At 40.6% G+C, this 26006-nt stretch overlaps 1 protein-coding gene across 1 annotated transcript in view; it reads right to left on the bottom strand.

The window, feature by feature from the left end:
- wdr70 (WD repeat domain 70) overlaps window positions 1–25420 on the bottom strand; it is a 47677-nt gene extending 22257 nt beyond the window's left edge. Inside the window, exons 1-10 of the mRNA XM_006788903.3 lie at window positions 25359–25420; window positions 24143–24202; window positions 23945–24028; window positions 23760–23859; window positions 23406–23625; window positions 20593–20652; window positions 19791–19924; window positions 18604–18757; window positions 13258–13334; window positions 5711–5885 (exon numbers count right to left, since the gene is read on the bottom strand). Of these exons, the coding sequence (XP_006788966.2) occupies window positions 5711–5885; window positions 13258–13334; window positions 18604–18757; window positions 19791–19924; window positions 20593–20652; window positions 23406–23625; window positions 23760–23859; window positions 23945–24028; window positions 24143–24202; window positions 25359–25383 (1089 nt within the window). The 5' untranslated portion in view covers window positions 25384–25420. The remainder of the gene's footprint in view (window positions 1–5710; window positions 5886–13257; window positions 13335–18603; window positions 18758–19790; window positions 19925–20592; window positions 20653–23405; window positions 23626–23759; window positions 23860–23944; window positions 24029–24142; window positions 24203–25358) is intronic.
- Between the last annotated feature and the right edge of the window lie 586 nt (window positions 25421–26006).

Below are 26006 nucleotides of genomic sequence, written 5' to 3'. Positions count from 1 at the left end.
CGGGACTAAGATATGACTAAGATGTCATAAATGTTTATGATTATGATGTCTCTAGAGCGCTTGGTGGATTTATTCATTTTTAGATGCTCTCACGTGTTGTCAAATCCTAGATCATTTAGAAACATGAGTTGACTTTAAGAGGTTCTGATCGCCTTTCCTAATTTATCTTTGAGCACCCACTGGATTTACTACTTTACAGTGAAAATACTATGTTCTGAAGGTGCGTTAATCGAACTTCTAGAGGACCCTGCACCGAGAGGTTCATGGCAGTAAGGTATTCAGTGGCATTTTAATAGCTTCCCTTGTAATCAATGCTAATTTCGTTGACCAATAATTTTCATCACAGTTTTATTAATGACAATTTTTTTCTGGTGAAAGCAAGACGATAACTAAATAAAAGCTAATGCACAAGTTAAAAAAAGCTGATGAAAGGTGTTAACACTTTCATCAACGAAGCAAAAACGAGAGGCATGCTGGAGAGATGAGATCCAATCGAAACTAATTAAATTGTGTAGAAAGGTGGGACGTATTTGGAAGTGATCCAATCAGAAGTGATGTCCTTCTATGGTAAGGTTAGATGAGCACATTTAATCTGTCCCCAGGAAATGGTACAACTATTTACTGTACTCCCTGTTTCTAATGAAAACTCAACAAAATGTTAATGCTTTGGAGGAAGAGAGGGGTGGACATATGGACACATTTCACACGAAGCAAGTCTCACAGGTAAAAAAAAATGTTTACACTCTATATTTTGGTTAACTGAATTAACTTTAGATTTAGTCTACTGTAATCTTATGACATTTAGCCTAATAAAATGAAAAAATTGTGATGCTTAAATTATGAATAAAACTAAATGGCATTTTAGTAAAAAAAACAAACTATGACTAAAACAACCTCAAAATCTGTTGTCAAGATTAATGCTGCTTGTAAATATATTAACTTCCCAAACAAAAACCTGATCTATGCCATGAATTCCTAGTTTGAGGATCTCATCGGTATATTTGATGTCTCTGGCAAGACAAAAACCTTGACTTACTAATCATTAAGTAAGTCAAGGTTCTCACACATGTAATAATGAAGTCAATAATGAACTACCTCTGAATATCTTTTGTGGGGATTAGGGAAATTATTTTACAGCTATTGTTAATAACCATCATCATTACCATTGCAGTACTAACATTAATAACATAATCTACAGCATTGATATTGCATTCAGATGTTTAAACATATTGGTACTAGGGGTGCAACGATACAACAAAATTCACGGTTCGGTTCGGTTCGATACTTTGGTGTCACGGTTCGATATTTTTTCGATACAAAAAAAATGTTCATGCCTTTTTATTAATTTGTCATTTATTAAATTTTCACGGCACATTCTGCACCACATCTCTGTGCGTTCATCATTTGTTTGAAGCCAGCTCACCTCCTGCAACCACTTTTCCGAGAATACGCGCTTCTTTTGTGGTTCGGACTCCTGACATTTCTTTGGAGGTGGAGGAACATCACAGTAATTGCTTAAAGGAGCTTCTTCGACATCTTTAAGAGTTCTAAACAAATGTCTGTCCTCTTCCTTAAAATCCTATGTACGCAAACACGCGTTGCAACTTCTTATCTTGTGCGGGTTTTTATTTTGACAGCGAATGCGCACCTGCGGACCACTTATGTGCAGCCCTGGTTATTTAGCTCGTCATATTGCAGCCACAGAAATTCTTTTGTCCATGAAACCATAAAGCTGCACTATAGCCTTATAGTCTGATTTGTCATAACCTTTCCGTTTTGTCACTTCTTCACCCTGACCTGTCTTATTTGGCTCAGCAGAACTAAAATATATATCCTGCTGCTTTTACACACGCACTAACATAACGCTCAGCGATTCTCTGCGCGATCAACCTCTCACATGTTTAAGCTGCAGGAGATTTCACTTGTCATGTTTGCATAGTAAGCTAACGATTGATAAGACGATGTCAGAGGAATTGGTGCGCAAATTATCATCACTCACCAATCAGTACTGTCGCTCTCTATACACAGTTCACGCGATTGCAAAGTGAAAGCAAAAAACAAGCGCAAATTCAAACGCGATTTCAGTATGTCACATATTGACAGTGGCCGATGCCAATGACATAATTACCCAGCTACATTTCCGAAAGAATGCAAAAGCATTGACATATATTTTTCCTTCCTACGATAGGCCGACGGGCAGGGAGGACGTGGGGCTAGCGATTTTGCGAGCCCTGTATCTGATTGAGGAATCACTCATCTTTGGAAAAGAGAGTTTATTATGGAGAAATGTCTCTTTCCAAAATAAAAGCTATACTATACGCTTCTTCTGGGCTATATTCTCAGCAGCATATTAAACATATCAGGTCCCCATAAGGAGAATCATGTGCTAACGGCTGTCTAAATGACTCGGGTAAAGTTTGTAGCATGCGTGCTTGTTTTTGTCTGCTTCCACTTGTCTTTGCACTAGGATGATGTCGGAGTAAATGTGCAGTCATATTGGTTGTGTTCCCACTAGTGCTGTCAGCGTTAATCTGAAATGACGTTAAGGTCACAACACGGCAAATCTCCGTTAACGAGCTACCGCGGATCGCCTCATGAGTGGGTCTGGAAGACGTCAACACATTAACGAGCTAACTGCGCTAACACACTAGTTCCCACCAATTGAGCATTGCTGGCACATCCAACATACTGTTTTACTTTTGTCCATGACACGCTTACCTTCAGGGTCATACGTCACATGAAAACCAAAATAGTTCCAAACGCCAGATCTGAATGAGGGTGGGGGAGGTTCAATCTGCCATGTTGCAACGAGCTTAACTTCTGTCTAGCTAGCTTGCCCTGCACCCAGTGAATCTGTGTTCGACTACTCCGCCTAGGCTGCACTGTCGAGCGCAGATCCACTGAGCGCTCAACACAGACAGCATCGTCAGAAGGAAAGTTGATAAAATAAATTAAAAATGTTGTATCGATCGATACATATGCATACCGAACCGAAAGCACTGTATCGAACGGTTCGATATCGATACGAGTATCGTTGCACCCCTAATTGGTACCCAATTAGCCTTTATTACAGGTGCAGTTATAACCACGTTAAACTGTTGAGTTAAATCAATGATCTTAAATGCTTTTGAATGCTTGTTATAATCTTAAATGTGTATGTGCTGATTCTGAAAGGCCTAAATCTGAGTACACTCTGTGCTTTTCAATTAATATCTCTATTTCAGATCAAGTGGAAAACTAATTTCAGCTATGTTTAACTCCTACGCTTACCAAACCGAAATCCACTTCTAGACAGAAAAAGCAGTGTTATAAGAGTGATTAATGGAATGAAATTGAGTCTGGACTCTTAATTACTTTTATATCAAGAGCAATATAAGATCAAAGTAAGACACAGCAGGACCAGCTTAACACTTATTGATTGCTCTTATTCAAAAGCTTGAAAATGTGGCAGATTTTTTTTCTTTTTGCTTGCATATCTGATTCACCACCTAACCGTAATACTCTGCACGGTGTAGTTTTTCAAAACCACCTCTTTTGGGGTCCCACTTTGAAGTCTGGAAACATGTAAGTTCACCTATGACGCCATAACATTCCTCAGGTCTCTGTGGTAATGTTTTGGAGCAAAAAACCTGGACCATCAATGCACCCAGTATCACAAAGTGCACATTACCTGGCAACCATTTAAATGCAGTCTTGCAATCCTGGCACCGACCCCTTTGGTCAGGGAATGAACATGCAATCACCCTCTGTGGCAGTCCACCGAACGAGACCTACTTGACTCCCATTGCAGGATCAATCAACTCATGTCAGGGTTCAAGAGCGCGATGTGTCACTCTCAATAGCTTCTCTTCAGACTGAGCCATAGATCAAGGTCATGTATGAGATTGATCATGATTGATCTGCCTGCATATTCTTGCCATGAGTAATAGTGGCAATACAACAGCAGATAGGCCTCATTTAAAAGCGGGGGGAGGGAGCAGCAATAAAAGCATCGGGAGGTCAACTCCTTTTTAGGCTTGTGGCTAAATTCGAGTCAGCAGCACAGGTTGCTGATTAGGGCAGAGGGCACCAACTAAATTCTTGAGCCATTCAGAGAGGACAGGCTCCAGTGGTCAGGAAACAGCCATGACTATTGTAAGCTGCTATGGGACGCAGGGTAAATATTTAGCTTGGAGAAGGAGGGGTAATAAATTTTGAGAGCTTTAACCCAATTGCAAAAAGCATGCTGCTGTGAGCAGCACAGGGGTGGGATGATGGGTGACTGGAGCAGAGAAGGGAGTCTATATAAAGTGGGGTTCATAGAAGCAAAGACATACAATAGGAAAGCCGTTAGAACCACACAAAAAAAAAAAAATCATACAAACTACACTGTATTTGATTATGAAGCCGGTTGTTGGATTAATTAACGTGACAACTACTTCCCATTTCCCTAATCTGGATAAGCCTTTATGCCCAATCAGCCTGTTCCAACTCACTCACTACAGCTTACTATTACTATTTCTGTTCTCACACAAAATAACAAAAGCATTCACCCCTGACCACAGATAGAGCTGAACAGATGAAAGGATATGAAGTGGAACAAAAGAATTAGAGAACAAATGTACTGAAAAATAACTTATCATTCTTCAGCTAGTTAAAATTAGACTTATACCGACAAATAATCAAAAACTGTCCTTAAACTGGCTTCTATTAAGCAGTATATATGTTTAATAGAAGCATAATGAATAATCCTTATTCACTTTTATGTTCAATCCTAAAATGTACGTTTTCAGCGTTTAAGGACTCTTTGATGACAAAATATCAGCCTATAATCTCCCAGAATGCAACGATGCCTGCTAAATTGATTGCTGTAGGTCCATTAAACTCTTTTTCCCTTTCTCATCTTTCCATCCATTCATGGAGGTAAATGTTTTGTGTGACTAATGAGAAGAACAATAAACTGTCAGATATGCCTTGTCGCCAATAAACAGGAAACAGCCGCATTTGGAGCCCAGACACTGACATCACATCACTGGGACAGTCATGAAGGAGAAAAGATGAAGCAAATTAGTAAGAAGACATTGAAGAATGTGTTATGGAGTAAGAATCAGTGAAAAAAACTTTCGAGTCACCCAAAAGATCTGATGGACGTCATGCTTTCTTAACCCTGAATGGAAGTCATTTTTATCAAGTGTTGATTTGTCAAATAACTCAAATAAGTGAGCCCACTGCTTGCCAGAAGCCAAGATCAACTATTACCTCAACGATGTGAATCTTGAGGAAAGGAATGTACACTTTGATCACTTAATTGCCTAATTACCTAATTAAATGGAAAATGTGCAGGGGGAAATTGTGATTGGGCCTCCCAGCAACTTTCATGTAACTCACCTCAATCATTAACCATCAGTTAATTCTGTTACGTAAGTAGCTCTTTCAAGCCATGCTAGTGGAGTGGCTCTAGGGGGGTCATAACATGTGCTGGCTTTCCCCCCCAGTATCAACATCAGATCAAATATTTGATCACATCAATACTTCAGATTGGGCTACTTCCAGTTTAGACAAAAGCATTTTAAATTCCTTGGGCTTAGCGATTTGCCAACCTCTGACCTCTCTGGCCTGTGACCTGAGTCTCATGACTCTGTACTTGAGCCCATAAGAAAACAGACATCCAATGTTTACAATCCACTGCACATTGCCGGCAGCTGGCATGCGTTTGTGTTTTAAAACTCACACTGAGGTTTCTGTCCCAGATCTGGATGGTGCCATCTTGGCAGCCCGCTGCGATGAGCTTTCCGTCGCGGCTGTAGGTGCAGCATGTGGGGATGACCTTCTTACCCTGGAAGGAGCGAGGCTTGAACACAGACTTGTGCTTCTTCTCTGAATTAAGGTCCCATGTGCGCACAGTGCTGTGAACAGACAGATCATTTAATTTATCCTAACCCGGTTGTCATGAATCACTCAAAAAACGTCCGTCTCTCACAACATATTTGTTCTTTAACACCTGCATCCACCATAATAAATCAGAACTGTGGCGATACGGTGTCCCCTGTCATTTCGTGAAACTTTAGGTCAGGCAGCTCTGTGACGCAGGGTGAGAAGTTTTGCAAAGAGCACAACAGTAGATCAGTCTGACAGGTACGTCTGAAGCGTCCATGAAATCCTGATTCTCTTTCCTACATCTGTTGAACACATTACACAACCTGGAGCACTGAGAGTGGGGGTTTGAATGCAGACCCGTCGTAAAATACAAATGAGAGATTTCATTCCAAAACGTCATAAAATGAGAGTAAAACAATAAGCCCTCATGGATACAGGTCAGTCTGTGTAACACTTTACAGTTCTTTGCTGGATCGAAACCAAAAGTGGGTTTGAAACTTTCTGCGAAGGCACCGTTAATGCTGTACGATGTATTCATGTTTTGGAGCTACATATGCTGTCATGCAGAGGATACACTTATTTATTGATTGATTTATCCACTAAAACTACATTATGACAAATGTTGCTAACTTAAAATTCAAAATGAGCATTCATCTAAAAAAAAATTCAACAAAAATGCAGTTTTAATACTTAAATTTTTGTACATTGCAAATAAATATAGAGTTTAAATGATGCTTTTATCTGCCTTTCTCCTTTATCTAGCTCTGCATCATCTCAGACTGATAAAGTAAAGATGGCAAAAAAAATGATAACAGCACTAACTCAGGTGCCCAGCAGTGATGAGACAGACTTCACCTCCCACATTTATTTATTGGAAGTGTGTTAGTACACATTGACATGCCTAGCCAGCACCTCACATGCTCCCACCAACATTCGTGACAGACACGGTTCATCCAAATGTGTCTGTGAACCCACTGCCTGCTTTAGTGGGTATCTTGACCTCTGGGTCACGGGGTCAGCAGGGGAGTATAAACATACAGGCAGGGCTGCTACTAACAGCCAGGGAAGGATTCCACTGTGGCCGGCTACAAAATCACAGACACACACACTCAACTGTGTTTGGATAAGTCTAACAATGTGATACAAATGCCAGCTGAAGACATATGGTTTGAGTGAAAACCTGCAAGGGTCAAATAAAACTCTGATGCATAGTTGTGTTTAAATCCACATAACATGAAAGCTGTTAAATCACAGAAAAGAAAAAATCTCGCTGGGAAAAAAGTGCAAAGGCCACATGTATAAAATCATATTTTCCAATGCAAACTGAAGGCTTCTGCACTGTACAGTAAGCTGTTTACACAGCAGATTTCCATGTGTATGTGTGTGAGTGAGGGATAAAGAGCGATAGCCACAAACTCAGTGACATATTGGTCCACCTGCCGCCTCACACAGACATCTCAATTCTGTTTACAGGAGACTGTGGGCGAGTGTCAAGCCAACAAAGACAACATGACCTTTCATGTACCACACAAAACCTGGAATGGTATTTATCGTAAGAAACTCTTTCCAAAACATGGCATTGCTGGTTGTCAGAGGGATAGAGCAGAGAGGCTGGAGCCCACCAGTGCTGAGCAGAGCGTAGGTGATGGGGAAAGACTGCACACAGTCACTTGTCAGGAGTAAGATGCTTGTGGGAAACTGAGGGCTATCTAAAGGGGTTCATTTTAGTTTTAACCTCCTAAGACCCGAACTCTTCCACGGAGTGCATTTTTAATTTCTCTTTGATATTTGGGCATATTGGGGCCCAATGAATGTAAAAACAAAGAATTACCAGATTTTTTTTTACCTGACTTTTGTTTTTAAGAAAAACCAGAGCCACATATGAGTATATCCGTTTAAAATTTTGATAGAACAGTAGCAGTATAATGTCCTCGTAAGTGGATATCAGGCCCTTGTAGAGCAAAATTAGAGTATTTTGGTCTAAATAAGCCCAAAATGTGATGTCTATATATGTGGACGCCAGGTCCTAGGAGGTTAAAATTATTCTATCCCCCATTAAAGGACCAAAACTTTAAATAATTTTAGTTAACATCAGTCTTAAGTTTGATTTCTTTATTTTTATTTTTTGGATGGTTGGGGGAGGGGGATAACAGGTATATATTTAAAAAAACGATACACAGCATGAACAAAAAAACATTAGCAAGGTAATAACACTGTCATTTCCCATTTCTCAAAGGCCTGTTTTCCCTTCAATCAGCAGCCCCCTTTTCTTGCACAAACGCTTCACAGACAGAGGGGTGAATGCAATAAAATGAGACCCATTCAACCTCAGTCATGCATGTGCACTTTACAAGGTAGCACAGTCGTTGACACATCAACTGAGGAGTGACAGCTCCCTAGGCCCCGGGTTTTATCTGTACATCAGGTTATAGGCCCAGTGGGGGTGACGGCTGCTAGGATCACCTTTCCAGATTACGGGATGAAGAAGAAAGACGGAAAAGAAGAGTGTTCGTCTTGTATAAGGTTGTTTATTGGTCGAATTCCAGTGATAGGCTGAATTGCCTGTTTCCTGGTTGACTGACTAACTGGGGCTGTTATGAGAAAGGAGGATTAGGAGGGAAGATGCTCAATCTTCCATCACAGCTAAAGAAGATAACAGAGGGATTTAGGAGGCATGCACACAATTGTACCCAAGCAATGAATCAAAAGGAGGAAGATTGTGGCCATTGTGGCACAGATGGGCTGTGGGTACAGTGACAGACTCATTCACAAAACTTCACAACATTTTCACAACATTGTTTCTGCTCACTAGCAAGGCGGGTGAGACCATACACTACAAAAGGCAAAATGCCTAGAAAAATATCTCTTGAGCTTGAGTCAAGGCAAGTTTTCAGATTTAATCAAGCAAAGGTGTGATAAGTTGCGGCCCAGTTCGCTGACAAAAGAAACAAACACTGTATTTCACAGCTCTCACAGTAACAAACTAGAGGCTACTGTCAGTCAAAAATTCAGCCATGGCTCTAAATTGAACAAAAAGGATTAATGCACTCCTTGAAGCTATGGTATGTGCATTCGTGGGCAGAATATGGAACACTTGCAATGTAAGGTGGGAAAGAGTTAGCTAGCAGATCATTACATGAAGGAACCTTATAAAAACAAACGCGTTCATGCTCACAGGTGTACACACGGGTGCTCACACACACACACGACACCCTTTTTGGCTCCTACCTCAAAGCACACTGTGCGCTGTCGATCTTACGTGCTGCACAATAATGTTTAATATTTAGTATTTACAGTTATATTCCCATATATCATCGTGATGTTGTTTATTCTATTGGTCTCGTTTTCTTCTGCTTGTTTTCTTTTTTCATTCCCAACAGGTGAAATTAAAAAAGTATCTACTGTTATCTATTGTTAGCTAGTTTATTGTGATGGTGTTGTTTTTATTATGTTGCTCTTTGTTGTTTGTTTTCTCTTCTGGTTTTTTATCTCCATACAGGTGATCCTGGTGTTTTGTTTGTTTTGTCTTTTTTTTTCTTCCCCCCTTTCTCACCATCTCTTCTCCCCTCTATTTTTCTTTCTCTCCCTCTCTTTCTTTCATTCTTTCTCCCTGTCCTATCCCCCAGTCATGTCTGTCCCGTCTTTAAAAAACGAAAATAAAATAAATACATAATTATAATAAAGGTCAATCAAATGGACCAATATGGCAAGGCCATGATGATCCACTTGGTAAAGTAAATCCACTTGGCATCTTTCTTGGCCTTCAGACAACAATTCTGATGGCTAAAGATCCAAACGGGACAGGCAAAAAAAAAAAAAAGGTGGGAAAGAGTTGGAGATGTGCTGGACTGTGGATGAACCCGTCCAGTTCAGTGAATTGCCCCAACATGCTCACCCACACTTTGAGGAGTCATTCCTCATATATCATCCATTTAACTCTCCTTTCCTTTAAAATTGAAAGTAAACCATTACCAAGGGCACTGAAAAGCAACTGACTTGCTAATTCGTCAAGATCCCAGTGCTAGAAATGATCAATTAGCGCTCACAGCAGACAAAAGCAGAGAGAGTGAGAGACAGAAGTACGACCTTACACAAAGCCTAACCAAAAGTACCATTCTCGCAAAACAAGATGAATTACTACCACAATTTATCCATGCGTTAAATCGCAAATCTGCTTCTTGGGACTTTGTGTTTGTCGATGCTCTCTGGTATGACACATTTCAAATCAAATGTTTAGTTTGAGCACATCACAAAGACAAACAATCTGTCAGCAGTAAAAGGCCCTGCCATGTTGTCCTCTGGGTCTCCTTGTATACAGCTACACATCCAAGTCCAGCTGCAGCCCTGACAGCAGGCCAGCGCGAAGGGAATCCCTGGCATTCAAACCTCCTGGAAACATTCCTCAAATTGTGTGTATTTGTGTGTACACATGCTCAAGTGTGCTTCAAGACTCGACAGAAGTAACATGTGGGCCCAATTAGAACGTCGCCATTTGTCCTGTCCTCTGTGCTCCACTGGCTGAAATTTCAGTCGCAAAAAAAGGAACATAACATGGATTTTTAACATTCTCCTAGGCACTATAAAACTACGTACGTAAAGCCAAGAATCACCAATGTCCTATCCTTCAAAAAAACAACACAAATCTTTCCAGTGTTATACTTGGTAAACTGTTTTATGCAATGTGGTTAGTTAAGTGTTAAAGATTTGGTGCATTAGAAGTTAAAAAATATATATACACCAAGTCACAGCTATATTTTAACTTTTTTACTACTTCAAGATCAGCCCTGCCAAAGAAATACTTCCACTGAGAGTTAACCCAGCAAGTATTGCTTTCACTTTCTTGGAAATAAAATCTGTGGCTTTCAAACATTCACCAAAGACTCAGACGCAGTTAAAGTTGCTTCATACTTGTGCGGTTTGTTCCTTAGGATCAAACATGAATACTGTTGGAAAACACTGTTTCATTTTACAACTGCACGCTCTCAAACAGAATGACAGAAGAATGTGAAATGTTGACACACACAGCGCAACACTTTTCACTGACTGACTCGATTCGCACAGTTCTACTGAAGCCCTATTCAAGCCACAGTTTCTGAGAACACCCTGCTGCTATATTATCAGTGCTTCCCTCTCATCCACTTCCTCCCAGGAGGGGAAAAAAAAGTATGGGTTAATGAAATCATTCAAGACGCTGGGAGGTAGCCCTTAATGAATGAGATTCCACACTACTGGGGGATCTTTAATTAAGAAGCTGGGCGGTCCAGTGATCATGTTTAATAACCTATTCAAGTAAACACAACAAAGAGCCTCTAACTAGGCAGAAAGACCTGGAAAAGCCTGGCTGTTGGTCTAATATTGAAGCAGACAGACAGCAGCTGACAGCCTCTCATACCACTGGCCAACTGCTGGCCCATTCTCAAGACGTTCACTGACTACCGCCTGGCCCCTGTGCAGAATCCATACTTATTCACTAAAGTGAATGGAGTGGATGGTGAGACAAAGAAAAGGAGGAAGACTGTCCTTAATAACTGAAGCATTAATAATCCATGCTGAAAAGCATAGTTGTCTATAAGGTTTCAGTGATGGTACTGTGTGTTTCACACCTTCATGGCAACAGAACAGTCTCATTAATGTAGAAAGATCCATGGACAGTAAGATCCTCGACAAACCATCTGTGATGTTGTAAATCACTGAGTAAACCCACATAAATTAAAAGTGAGCAAACGAAAGGAACTAATATGAAGGGACAGCCTTCCAAATTATTATAGCCTGAGTCAAGCAAAACACCCCACAAATATATATTATTAATATTTACGTTATGGTGGCAACTGTAGTTTAAGCAACATATCACACATATCGCAATTTTAATCATTCTTCTGCAAACCTTGTGTGCTTAAAGTTATCTGTTTAGGACTTGTAGTAACATGCAGTTTGCTCCGAAGCAACAAAAAGGGATTTTTGATTGAAAACATTGTAGGTTCAGGGACAGTGTGTCTACCAATAAAGTGAAATTCTGCACCAAGTTGCAAAGCACATTACCAACACAATAAGGTGGGAAAATGTAACCAGGAACAACCTCCTCCACCTGTAAATCAACATAGCCAGCCCCCCACCCCCCCTCCTCTTTTCTGTCTTTGCCACATCTCTGAGACTCAGCTTGCCACACCAACTGGGTCTGCTGCTGTGAACCTCTCCCGCATGCAGCCCCTCTGCCTATGAATGGCTCCCTGTGCGCTCCTCTCTGCTGCTCTCCTGTTAGCTGGCCAGGAGAAACACCCAATGCTAACGTGCCAGGGGAGGATTTCCAGAGCCTCAATGAGAGCTAATTAAACCAACCTCCACATCTGGGGGAGCAGTAACACTGGTAAACACTGGGCTGCGGGCTGCCCGCAAAGCCGGGCCCTTGTTTCTCCTTAATGATGATAGCCCTAGGTTTCTCTACTGCTGTCTGTCACACTCTCTTAGACTCATCAATGTGCTGTAGCTTAGTCATACTCTTTGCCTTACAAATGTTCCCGCACACCTATACAGAGGACAAAGAATTACAGCTTCTACAGGTTTAGTGCTGATTTAAGGATGTCGCTGACTGTTAAAACTCTGCGGTCTGAAGCAAACAATATAAATATCTGTGTATGACAGCGGTTGATCTGGTCTAAATCACTGCATACAAATAAAGGGCTCCATTTGGACAACATCCAGTATAAATATGCCATGTGCAAACACACAGCTATGAGGCCATGCTACAATCTTCAGAGGCATAGTCTGGATTAGAGGACTCCCTGCTGGTGACGGAGGGGATGAGAGCGAAGAAAAGTCTGTTCGGTGAGAGCATTACTTTGAAAATCCGACAGTAAGAATTACTAAATATAATGCTGGACATTAATTTCGTATCAAAGAGGTGTGGCCTATGTATGATGGATGTCACTGTGCTATCAGCAGTGCTCTGAAGATGAGAAAGGGTATTTCTCACTGACTGCATACTCTTCAATTTCCTGGGGGACTTTCTCAATGATTATTACTATAAATGGCACATGCTGGTTTGTAAAACAGAGACTCCTTGTTATGCCTGTAAATGAAGTGTACAGGAAAGTAAAATTTCTCCAGAAAATCTTTTAGACAGTTATTGTTTAGAAAGACCAGAGGTTTGTTTTCATTTAAAGAGATAAAATCAGCCAAGATTAAAACTCACTATACAAAATACACATGCTTGGTGAGTCACAAAGAGACTAGGCCCATCTAAAAGCCATTTCTGTTTTCTCCTCCCTGAAAATCAAGACGGCTCACTGTGAAGCTTAACAACTGGATCCACAACATGTGCAATGTAACAGCGCGAGAAAGACAACGGGGGCGTGGAGGCTTCTGCCTTTAACTCACAGCTTACAATGCTTGGTTAAAACTTACCCATCATTGGAGCAGGTCATGAACTCTTCTTTAATCTTGGGATGCCAGCACCCACAATTAAGCATAGCTGTGTGGCCCTGAAAAAAAAAAAGCATAAAGTGAAAATAAACAAACGCACACTTTTAACAAGCACTAAAATGACCCAATATCCTGTGGCTGGCTTCCAGTGGCTTTCTTTATTTTGGATCCAGTGCACAGCAGATATTGAGAGTTTCCTTTTCTTCACAGCAGTTTTTAAACACTTTATATTCAAGGGCAAGCCACAGAAATAGTAGTTAGCATGTGCTGTTAGAAACTTTAAAGGAGATTAAGACATATTTCGTAATTGTGCGCACAAATAAAGAGTAAAGACAGCTGTTGTTTTTCCATTTTGGCAAAACTTGCAACACAAAAGGTCACCAGATAATTAACCCGATGGTGAATTTTCCAGCACTGTGCATTACAAATGTGAGTCCTTTATTCATATCCTTAATTAGGTTACACTGTAATACATTGACTTTACATTAACATTTAGATTTCCTCGACATAAGCGTCACTTTACAACTGTGCTAGCAAACTCAGAGGCCCTGGAGCTGGATGTGTTACAGTTTAAAACAGTGAGCTCTTTGCTCTTTGTAACTTCTACACATTTCCTCTGCTGGAGAGTCATGTGGAGAATTACTCATAACAAATAACTTCAAAGCAGTATAACCCAGAGAGAGGCCTGCCTGGCTGCCAGGTCAGAGTGGAACACTTCAGTGTGCTGCGAAGGGGCTTCAGACAAGACATACTGCTATTTGACAGGACGCTCAAGAAGCAGAGCCTTGCATGAGCAGAAGCTGACCAAATGGCATTGGTATGTGTGGATCAGGAAGAGGGCCTGTCTGTTCACTGTCAAATACTTTAACAACACACCATATTAATAACTGATTAAGAATAATTGCATATGACCTGCTGTTTTATGACTAAAAAGCACTACAAATTGCTAAGCTGTTAAATTTTATGGTAAAATATGCACTCGCTATATGATCAGGAAAGTACAAATGGTCCGTGAAGCCCATTTACTAATTCCCTCCTCTGTGCAATAACAGGAACCTTCAAAACAGCTTTGCATGAGCGTGAAAAAGGCACTAGCTTCCTTTAAAAAAATCTGATTCATCCTTCTCCAAGTGTTCAAAGCATAATGCATCACTGAAAACAATGTATTTTTTTTTTTTTAATTAGCGCAAATGTCATCCCAGAATTAAAAGAAAACTTTTCATGTAAAGGAAAAAAAAAATCTGCTTTTTCACAGGGTTTAATGGGATACCTTAGTGTCATGCAAGAAGCTCTCACCTGCAAGGCGTAGGGGTCTGTGGTTACTCAAGTATGGGGAAGGTAATATTTTCAAGCAGCTAACTGGAGAAGAACTTACCACTGGCATTGAGAGTTAGGACAATAATCTCAAACTCATCTACAGTGGCTTGCAGAAGTATTCGGCCCCCTTGAACTTTTCCACATTTTGTCACATTACAGCCACAAACATGAATCAATTTTATTGGAATTCCACGTGAAAGACCAATACAAAGTAGTGTACACGTGAAAAGTGGAACGAAAATCCTACATGATTCCAAACATTTTTTACAAATAAATAACTGAAAAGTGGGGTGTGCGTGATTATTAAGCCCCCTTTGGTCTGAGTGCAGTCAGTTGCCCATAGACATTGCCTGATGAGTGCTAATGACTAAATAGAGTGCACCTGTGTGTAATCTAATGTCAGTACAAACAGTTGCTCTGTGACGGCCTCAGAGGTTGTCTAAGACAGCGGTCCCCAACCCCCGGTCTGGTACCGGTCCGTGAGTTGTTTGGTACCGGGCCACGAGACTTGAGGCTCAGGTATGAAATGTATGGTTTTCAGGGTTTTTATCGGTTATCAGTGTAATTTTGTTATCGTTTTGATCGTTAACTCGGTTTTCCTGGGTCTTTTCAGGTGTGTTATGAATAACTCTTCTTTTTTTTCGGTACCGAAAAATAAAAATACTAGTTCTATTTTGTTGTATTTATTCACGACACCTTAAGGCTGGTCCGTGAAAATAATTTCGGGCATAAACCAGTCCGTGGCGCAAAAAAGGTTGGGGACCGCTGGTCTAAGAGAATATTGGGAGCAACAACACCATGAAGTCCAAAGAACACACCAGACAGGTCAGGGATAAAGTTATTGAGAAATTTAAAGCAGGCTTAGGCTACAAAAAGATTTACCAAGCCTCCCATGGAGCACTGTTCAAGCGATCATTCAGAAATGGAAGGAGTATGGCACAACTGTAAACCTACCAAGACGAGAGCGCTGATCAGAAATGCAGCCAAGAGGCCCATGGTGACTCTGGACGAGCTGCAGAGATCTACAGCTCAGGTGGGGGAATCTGTCCATAGGACAACTATTAGTCATGCACTGCACAAAGTTGGCCTTTATGGAAGAGTGGCAAGAAGAAAGCCATTGTTAACAGAAAACCATAAGAAGTCCCGTTTGCAGTTTGCCACAAGCCATGTGGGGGACACAGCAAACATGTGGAAGAAGGTGCTCTGGTCAGATGAGACCAAAATGGAACTTTTTGGCAAAAATGCAAAACGCTATGTGTGGCGGAAAACTAACACTGCACATCACTCTGAACACACCATCCCCACTGTCAAATATGGTGGTGGCAGCATCATGCTCTGGGGGTGCTTCTCTTCAGCAGGGACAGGTAAGCTGGTCAGAGTTGATGTGAAGATGGATGGAGCCAAATACAGAGCAATCTTGGAAGAAAACCTCTTGGAGTCTGCAAAAGACTTGAGACTGGGGCAGAGGTTCACCTTCCAGCAGGACAACGACCCTAAACATAAAGCCAGGGCAACAATGGAATGGTTTAAAACAAAACATATCCATGTGTTAGAATGGCCCAGTCAAAGTCCAGATCTAAATCCAATCAAGAATCTGTGGCAAGATGTGAAAACTGCAGTTCACAAACGCTGTCCATCTAATCTGACTGAGCTGGAGCTGTTTTGCAAAGAAGAATGGGCAAGGATTTCAGTCTCTAGATGTGCAAAGATGGTAGAGACATACCCTAAAAGACTGGCAGCTGTAATTGCAGCAAAAGGTGGTTCTACAAAGTATTGACTCAGGGGGCTGAATAATTACGCACACCCCACTTTGCAGTTATTTATTTGTAACAAATGTTTGGAATCATGTAGGATTTTCGTTCCACTTCTCACGTGTACACCACTTTGTGTTGGTCTTTCACGTGGAATTCCAATAAAATTTATTCATGTTTGTGGCTGTAATGTGACAAAATGTGGAAAAGTTCAAGGGGGCCGAATACTTTTGCAAGCCACTGTATGTTACTTAAAGCATATGTATCACGTGTATTGATTCTTTTGAAACCCAAACCAGAACTGAATTAAACTGGCAAGGCACTGCTTGCTTGCATGGAATCCAGTTGCCAAGTAAATGAACGCATCTCTTAGGACTTTAAGGTTTCTCCTTAAATTAGAAAAAAAATGCAATTCTTTTAATTTAATGAAACATTTTTTCCTAATTCTGGTGTAATCATCAGAAAACAATGGAAAATTACTCTTCTCCAGTAAATGCATTATGCTTCTCAGGTTCACAACAACAACTTGCGAAAGACTAAAAAACAGCAGATATCGATAACAAAAGTAAGCGCAAAGAATTATAATGACAAACAGACAAGAACGGATGGGCAAACCCAGTTTTTTATTATCACAATTTCCTTAGGCCAGAAAAGTGTCTGTGTTAGCGTTTACATTTGGGAATACTGAAAGAATAAGAAGAATAGTTTATGCAAAAATTGGAACTAGTATGACAATTATTTTCACCTGCTGATGGAAATTTGTCTTGTCTATAGTATTTATTCAGAGAAGTATCACTGACAGCAATACATATTCAGGGAGACAGAAGCAATACCATGTGATCATACGGCATGTACATACAGTGCAGGCCTGCGTGTGACAAATCTCTGCACACAGTGGGGTTAGTTAGGAAGGAAATTAGTTTTTGTCAACAGAGACAGAATAAAAGCAAGGACTTAATTATCACATAAGACACAGCTAATTGACTGGGACACCGTCACCCGTCCAAAACGCATTTTCACTGAACCAAACTCCCCCATCAGCACCAGATGTGACCGTGCAGGACAAGAATGTAGGACATCAAGTTAAACACTATTTGCGATCAATGGGCCTTCACTTCAAGTAATTCATATGGGTGGTATAAACCATGTCTAAATGCAGTGCAGCAGGCACAGATGCTCATTGACTACCAATATGGCCTTTCTTAAACACAATAAAATCCAAACATGGACACTCAATTAAGATCCTTCTTTGTAGATTCAGGTATATGCAAGAAATGAACCGCGACAGTCCCGAAAGCATGTGTTCCTCTCTTCCTGAGTGCTGCCCCACATACAAAAACAAAACCAACTACACATTGCTACCATTATGCACTGGCAGGGTCAACCCGCAGCGCAGGAGAACAGATCATCCGCTGCATGTTTGGAATTAGCAGTGAATCCTTGGTAGACCGCAGTTGCTATAGAAATGAAAACACGAATACCTGCAACATTCTAGAGTATTACAACTTGTACCATATTTTTTAATAAGATTTTACTATGATTAGCTGTGATTTTACTCTCCGAGATAAATGCTGAAATCTCAGAATACTTTGGCATCACAAAAGTTGGAATGGGTAGAAAATATGGGCTGTTAGATGATCAGTCACATCTGCAGTATTACAATCTGGCTTCAAAGAGAAAATCAAGGGAACAGTGAAATGATAGCAAAATGTATCGTAAACATCTATAATAATAACCAGACTGACACAGTGATTGTGCATGCTTACAAATGTGATAAAACAACAGACAGGGAGTTGTTTTTCTTCATTATCAGGGTGTGATGAAGACTTTTTACTGGATACATGTAGGTCGCTTTTTCCTTGCTCCAACTATTTTATAATTTTATCATGTCTATTAAATATTTTTATAATTCTAACCAAGAGAGCCTCAGAAAATCTCTTGGTTAGACTTGCACTTATTGAGTTGTTTTGCCGTACTGATGAGCACCTGTTTTATGTCATTTACAGAACCACACAGCACTTTCTTTTTATTTATATTTTCTGAAGAACAAATTTTTCATGACTCAGATTAAAGCAGATGTGGAAACTGTAACAATGGAGTAACTTTTTGGCATAACGTGTGGCGTTTGACTGCAGTGAGCAATTATTACTGACATTTCTAGTAAACTCGTGTGTTCATTGCCACTCGTCTGATCCTCTTAGAGTGCATTGTTATTGTTTCGTTAGATTTTATTGTAGAAACTGACAGTCAGCAGGCATACCTTTGTGTTAGCCATATCCACAATGTACTGGTCTCCTTTCACACACTCCATGACACTGAAGCCATCACGGTCCAACACCTTGGCCTGTGCATTGCCCGAAACCACCAACATGACATCACCGGTGATGCTGTACTGCAGGGCCTTGATCTGATGGCTGAGGAGACACAAAAACAGCACAACAAAGACTGCTTCACTAAAACATTCTTATATAAGAAGCTTTTAATTCTTCACTTTTTCAGGCACAAATAAACACCAGATACTTGCAACTATAAGAACAAAACATCTCAACATCTGATGTACCTGATTATTTGTATGACTGGCCTACAACAATAAACAAAGACACCCAACTATAACAATAGCATAATATTTCTAATAAAGTGTTTTTAAACCATAAAAAACAAAGCTTTCACAGAGAAAATTATCCACTGATAAAAACTGATGTTTAAAAATAGGGGCAGGGTGCTGACATTGTGAGGTTAATGTGCAAATGCTTATTAGTCTGGAACCTCTCAGTTCTGCTTGGAGCATTATCAAAGGGCAAACCCTACAAACAGTTAGAGCAAAGCAAAGCGAGAGGTAGCAATCAGCACTGGAAAAATGTAAACATACTACAGTATTCACTGAAAATAACCCACCCCGTTTTAGATAAACGCTTCTGATTGGTTGAGCAAGGGCAAGACCAGGTGGAAATCTGTTTGAATGTGAGATCAGCCAGATGCTTTCTGTCAGAGCAAATGAAACATGAGCCCTCAGATTCAGTTCCCAGGCCGAGGAAGCTTCAACAACTTTCTATATGAAGCCCGGCTTGTTAGTAAACCAAACAGACTCCTAGATCACACTGTAATCAAATTAAATGTAGCGTTAATAAGGGGAAACCTGCTCCAGCTCAGCCCACTGATTCCCAAAAGCAAAAAAGAATTTGATCTTTGATGATGGCTTTAGTTAAACACGGAGTAAACACACATGCAAACACACAAACAGACACATATCTTAACCATCTGCTCTCAAAAGGCTCATTTTGCATGAAAACAGAGGATGTCGCAGAGTTAGCATGAGGTTTGGTGATGTGTGTGTGTTTGTGAAAGTGTATACACTCTGGCACATGGAAATGCAGTCAGTGTAGTGGATGTTTACATGAAATTAATTATTGAACACGTGTTAAGGAGGTGTGTTGATGTTCTCAGTACCACTCGCAGGGCTGCAGAGATCTGAAGGCCTGCAGAGCCTGGTCCATCCCAGCAAAATCCCAGAATCGAACGTCATAATCATATCCACCAGACACCAGGCGGGCTCCAGAGGGGTCCAAGCCAAGAGCCGACACCTGAGGAAGCAGTTTAAAACCAAGAGACAACTTATGAGCCTGTACAACTCAGAAAGCAAGCCGCTGCTGATTACTAGTTATAATACTAGAAATCTTTAACAATACAGTCATGTTGGCTTTGTTAAAAGGCACAGAAATAAATACAACCCATCCATCCATTCGCTTCCGCTTCTCCTTTTCAGGGTCGCGGGGGGGGGGGCGCTGGAGCCTATCCCAGCTGTCAAAGGGCGAGAGGCGGGGTACACTCTGGACAGGTCCCCAGTTTGTCGCAGGGCCAACACACAGGGACAGACAACCATTCACGCTCACATTCACTTGCACATTCACACCTAAATACAACCCAAATATTTTAAGTTTATTCTTCAATAATTTAGAACTAAACTGTTTAAAAACTGAAAAAGTACTAGATCTGGATACCAGACTAAACAAAAGCAGAAAAGTAACAGCCTCACAGCCGCTCTTTTGGCTAAAATCAGTGAGATAAATGTTAACTGAAAATCCAATGAGAGGCCTCCGAAACCAGATGTTTGTGTGTGTGTGCGTAATATAAGCAAAAGTTGTACTGTTTACAAGCTTGTGATAAAAATAGAATTTTATTCAATGTCAACTGAGAATAGAGTTGTCACCAGCTCTAATTACTGGCTGGGTGTTAGAGGCGAAAGCCTTACCGTTTTAGTGCCATGCTGCAGCGTGATCTCATGAGTGTCTGGAATTTTTTTCACTGGATTCTGGGACAGAAAGTTGACATGAACGTGAGGAAAAGGCAAAACAACACACGTCTATATTATGTCAATTGATCAAAGTGCATGTATGATATTTTTACATTAAAAGGTTGTGAGTCTAACACATTTAACGACAGAAGTCATATTTGTAAATGGTTAGAATCTGAGATATTGTGTAGATAGTACTTTCCTGTAAAAAGCAATACACACATTCTAAAAATGCTTCTAATTAAAAATTCAGATATTTTTAGGTGTCATTGTCCTTTTGGTAATGTAAAGAAAACAAATAAAAAAGCACAACTAAGAAAATAGGCAAAATGTTAACCTTTCATCGTGTACAGTGCAACACTAACAACGTTAATCTTTTCTCCTGCTGCCATCTTGTGGTTGGATTTGTTTTAAAAACCTCAAACACAGAACACAATGTTGGCTTTATATGTCGAGATTGTGATCTGTCACAGTAGGAAAATCACACTATAAATTGGCTTATAGTGAAAAGAGCTTTGAGTGGTCAGTATCAATGTAAAAGCACTGTGGAAAAAGCCAGTCCATTCCATTCTTCAGTATCTAGGTCCTGTAACTGTGCATGCTATTTCACTGTTCAAATAGCTATTCATTGTTTATTTTTATTTACTTTTATTACCCTGCAATGATAAAAAAAAAATAGTAGTTCTTTTAGCGACACAGAGACGAGGTTAAGGGAATGCAACCAACGCGGAAATCCAAAAATCCAGCAGCTCATAGCCTAGTGGCAATTGTGCCACGTATAAGGAGAGAGCTGATTGGCTGAAAAGGTATCTTGTACAGGAAGAGAAACAAGAGCAGAGTTCACACCAAAGAGGAAGAGCAGCTTAAAAAAAAAATCAACATCTTCATAGTTTTTAACTCTTAGATAATTCATGGCAAGCTAAATAATGAAGAGCGCATGCACAAAGAAGGGTAATTCACAGTACATAGCTACACCATGTAAACATGGATCTGCAAAGCGCTGTATTACACCTATGGACTACTAACATACCACCATGCCCCAACATTTACTGAGAAAATCTTGTTTTCTTAATGAGCAAGAAGAAAGTCAACACTAAGTGTAATCGGATATACAGTGGGGCAAAAAAATATTTAGTCAGCCACCGATTGTGCAAGTTCCCCCACTTAAAATGATGACAGAGGTCAGTAATTTGCACCAGAGGTACACTTCAACTGTGAGAGACAGAATGTGAAAAAAAAATCCATGAATTCACATGGTAGGATTTGTAAAGAATTTATTCGTAAATCAGGGTGGAAAATAAGTATTTGGTCAATAACAAAAATACAACTCAATACTTTGTAACATAACCTTTGTTGGCAATAACAGAGGTCAAACATTTACTATAGGTCTTTACCAGGTTTGCACACACGGTAGCTGGTATTTTGGCCCATTCCTCCATGCAGATCTTCTCAAGAGCAGTGATGTTTTGGGGCTGTCGCCGAGCAACACGGACTTTCAACTCACGCCACAGATTTTCTATGGGGTTGAGGTCTGGAGACTGGCTAGGCCACTCCAGGACTTTCAAATGCTTCTTACGGAGCCACTCCTTTGTTGCCCGGGCGGTGTGTTTTGGATCATTGTCATGTTGGAAGACCCAGCCTCGTTTCATCTTCAAAGTTCTCACTGATGGAAGGAGGTTTTGGCTCAAAATCTCACGATACTTGGCCCCATTCATTCTGTCCTTAACACGGATCAGTCGTCCTGTCCCCTTGGCAGAAAAACAGCCCCATAGCATGATGTTTCCACCCCCATGCTTCACAGTAGGTATGGTGTTCTTGGGATGCAACTCAGTATTCTTCTTCCTCCAAACACGACGAGTTGAGTTTATACCAAAAAGTTCTACTTTGGTTTCATCTGACCACATGACATTCTCCCAATCCTCTGCTGTATCATCCATGTGCTCTCTGGCAAACTTCAGACGGGCCTGGACATGCACTGGCTTCAGCAGCGGAACACGTCTGGCACTGCGGGATTTGATTCCCTGCCGTTGTAGTGTGTTACTGATGGTGACCTTTGTTACTTTGGTCCCAGCTCTCTGCAGGTCATTCACCAGGTCCCCCCATGTGGTTCTGGGATCTTTGCTCACCGTTCTCATGATCATTTTGACCCCACGGGATGAGATCTTGCGTGGAGCCCCAGATCGAGGGAGATTATCAATGGTCTTGTATGTCTTCCATTTTCTGATGATTGCTCCCACAGTTGATTTTTTCACACCAAGCTGCTTGCCTATTGTAGATTCACTCTTCCCAGTCTGGTGCAGGTCTACAATTCTTTTCCTGGTGTCCTTCGAAAGCTCTTTGGTCTTGGCCATGGCGGAGTTTGGAGTCTGACTGGTTGAGGCTGTGGACAGGTGTCTTTTATACAGATGATGAGGTCAAACAGGTGCCATTCATACAGGTAACGAGTGGGGGACAGAAAAGCTTCTTACAGAAGACGTTACAGGTCTGTGAGAGCCAGGGATTTTCCTTGTTTGAGGTGACCAAATACTTATTTTCCACACTGATTTACGAATAAATTCTTTACAAATCCTACCATGTGAATTCATGGATTTTTTTTTCACATTCTGTCTCTCACAGTTGAAGTGTACCTCTGGTGCAAATTACTGACCTCTGTCATCATTTTAAGTGGGGGAACTTGCACAATCGGTGGCTGACTAAATACTTTTTTGCCCCACTGTATGTAGTATGCTGTAATTCACAGCCTACTAAGAGATTGTATAATTCAGACATACATCATCGTCGTCATCTTGTGCCTCTCCTTCTTCATCATCGTCATCATCACTGTGAGCCGTGCTGCCTGTGTAACCTGGTGGAAGAGGTGGCCCTACGTGCTCATCATCATCATCATCGCCCTGCTGAGCTGCATGCTGAGGAGGCACCGGTGGCCCGATAAGCTCTGAGTCTGAATCAGAATCTGAGCCACTGTCACTGCTGCTGTCACTCTTCTGGAGTCTAAAAATGATAAAAATAAATAAATAAGCTTTGTCAGACAAAGCAAAACGTATTGTACACTTAAGTAGACAAACTGGAAGCCAGAACAGATGTAACAGTCAGTTAAGGATAAAACCTCATAAATGCCTCCCTACCTGGAAGAAGCAGCTTTTTCTCTCTGACTCTGGACTGACGGTTTGACTGACTTGGAGCTCTCCCCTTCCTCCTCCATCTCTATCTCCTTCTTCCGCTCCTCTAAGGACGCAATAATTCCAAATGCAATTAAACTCATCATGACTACTAAGCAGGGTTATCACATTGCCAGTGATGAAACACTTACCTATCACACGCTGACTCCTCTCGATGGCTGTTCGCCGGGTCTGCTCAAAAATGGCGTCAAGATCAAATGTGCGGGCTTTCTTACCTGGAAGATAAAAATAAAACTCGATGTATGACTGCAACAATTCAAACTGTCACTTTATCAGAGAATATTTTTTTACGTTTAGATTTTCTGACAAGAGTGCTGGACTACACATACCAAACCCAGAGAATCCCATGACAGATGCAATGTCTCCATCGTCACTCGTCTTGCTTGTTGCTGTAAAAGAGGTCAGTGCCTTGTTTACAGTGTTTGACTCCATAGTGACAATTTCCTTTTCAGATCGCTTCAGAATGCTTAAAAATGAAAAGTAATTCAATTTGGGAGGGTTTCTGTTTTTCCACTGTAGAGCAAAGAAGAGCTTCAACATCACGTGTTTCAGTGAGATTAGGCAGACCAGGAAAAATACTGGGGTTACACAGACCTCCCAATTAATAGACTCCACAACTAACTCCTGAGCCACTGTTCCTGTAGGTGTAATGACCAGGTAACCCAGTGGTTTTATCCATATAGTGCATCAACCATTATATGGCTATGAAAGACATATATGTTGAGAGAGCATCTCTAACTCTATTGTTTATGCTTTGTTTAATACTCCACACTAGCAGCGTACACACGGATGAAAAGAGGTATCCTCCTATGTCTACTCTGAATGTTCCAGTAATGTACAGTATTTCAATCAATAACCCCACCCTTTCCCTTTTCATTTATCATGATGTAAAACATGTAAACAATGTCAGTTCATATGCCAATATCCCTTAAAATCTGTCCCATTATTAAAGACTGGTTGAGGTACAATTATTTTATTTAAATTGGGATATAACTCTACATAAACTACGGACTATGGGGCTGTGAAAGCTAACAAGCAAATAATCATGTGCAAGAAATACTGATACCGACACAACAACCAGTTTACATATTGCCATGGAATTCATTCCGGGATTTATATGTAGGCTTCCGATAAGTGTGTTTAATCCACTTCAAATGTATTACAATATGAAAATACTTATGTTGTCCTCATTTCAGCTTACACAAAAAGATTTACAACTAGCAGTAGATGTTCGTCTTTCCCCTTTTAAAGGGCAATAAGGATAAGATAAAAAGGGATAAAATGGGGGTAAATAAATGTGTGAATGTTGACAACAACTCGGCGTTTCAAACTATGCTATGGGAAACAGATCTCACATTATAGAAAACATTAGTTAAGCTAACAAATAAGCTAACAAAAAGAGCAACGTTGTCCATTTCTTCACATGTAGTGTTACTAAATTAATTTCACTAAGAACTCAGGATATAGTTTATTGTAAGTGGTCATTCATGTTTAAAATTAACATAGTGTCCGGCTTACAGATAGACAAAGGCAAAAAGTTCCTACCTTCATCTCCTCTTTTGGAATCCATGTTTTCAAATACGAACGTTACCTTTGACCTCCGGACGTTCTCGTTGTACGTCTGCTGTGCGGCTCGCAGCGCCGCTGCTGGTGTGCTTCGGTATGACCTTGTTTTGATAAACCAATAAGTTGTCCAAGCCAATAAGATATAAAGTAATAATATTTAGCTCAGAACAAAGCATCGATGAAACAGAGGAGCTCACAATTCTTCTAATGTTCGAATTCATTGCAAACACTGGATTTATTTAGGGTGCATTTTTGTGGATCCATTGTAAAATAAGCTTTAGGAGAAGAAAGTCACCGCTCGTTAAAGGCTCATCTCACATTTGCTTTAAAAAAAACAACCTATGTTGATAATGCCCAACACTTTTGGGAAAATATTCTGTGGACTAATGAGACAAAAGCTGAACTTTTTGGAAGATTTAAGTCCTGTTGCATCTGAAAAAAAAACAAAAAACACACCATTCATAAAAAGCTGCTTCAGGGCCTGGACGAAGCTGTAATTAGGAGACATGAAGGAGAATGTCCAGCCATTATTCATAGCCTGAAGCTCATGCTCACTTGGGTTATGCTGGACAGTGATCCGAAACACATAGCAAGTCCAGCTCAAACAAAAAATGTCTGGACTCAAAT

The sequence above is a fragment of the Neolamprologus brichardi genome, chromosome 7, assembly GCF_056152115.1.
Source record: "Neolamprologus brichardi isolate AB-2024 chromosome 7, ASM5615211v1, whole genome shotgun sequence".
Lineage (NCBI taxonomy): Eukaryota > Metazoa > Chordata > Actinopteri > Cichliformes > Cichlidae > Neolamprologus > Neolamprologus brichardi.
This window is presented reverse-complemented; position numbering and strand designations above follow the sequence as displayed.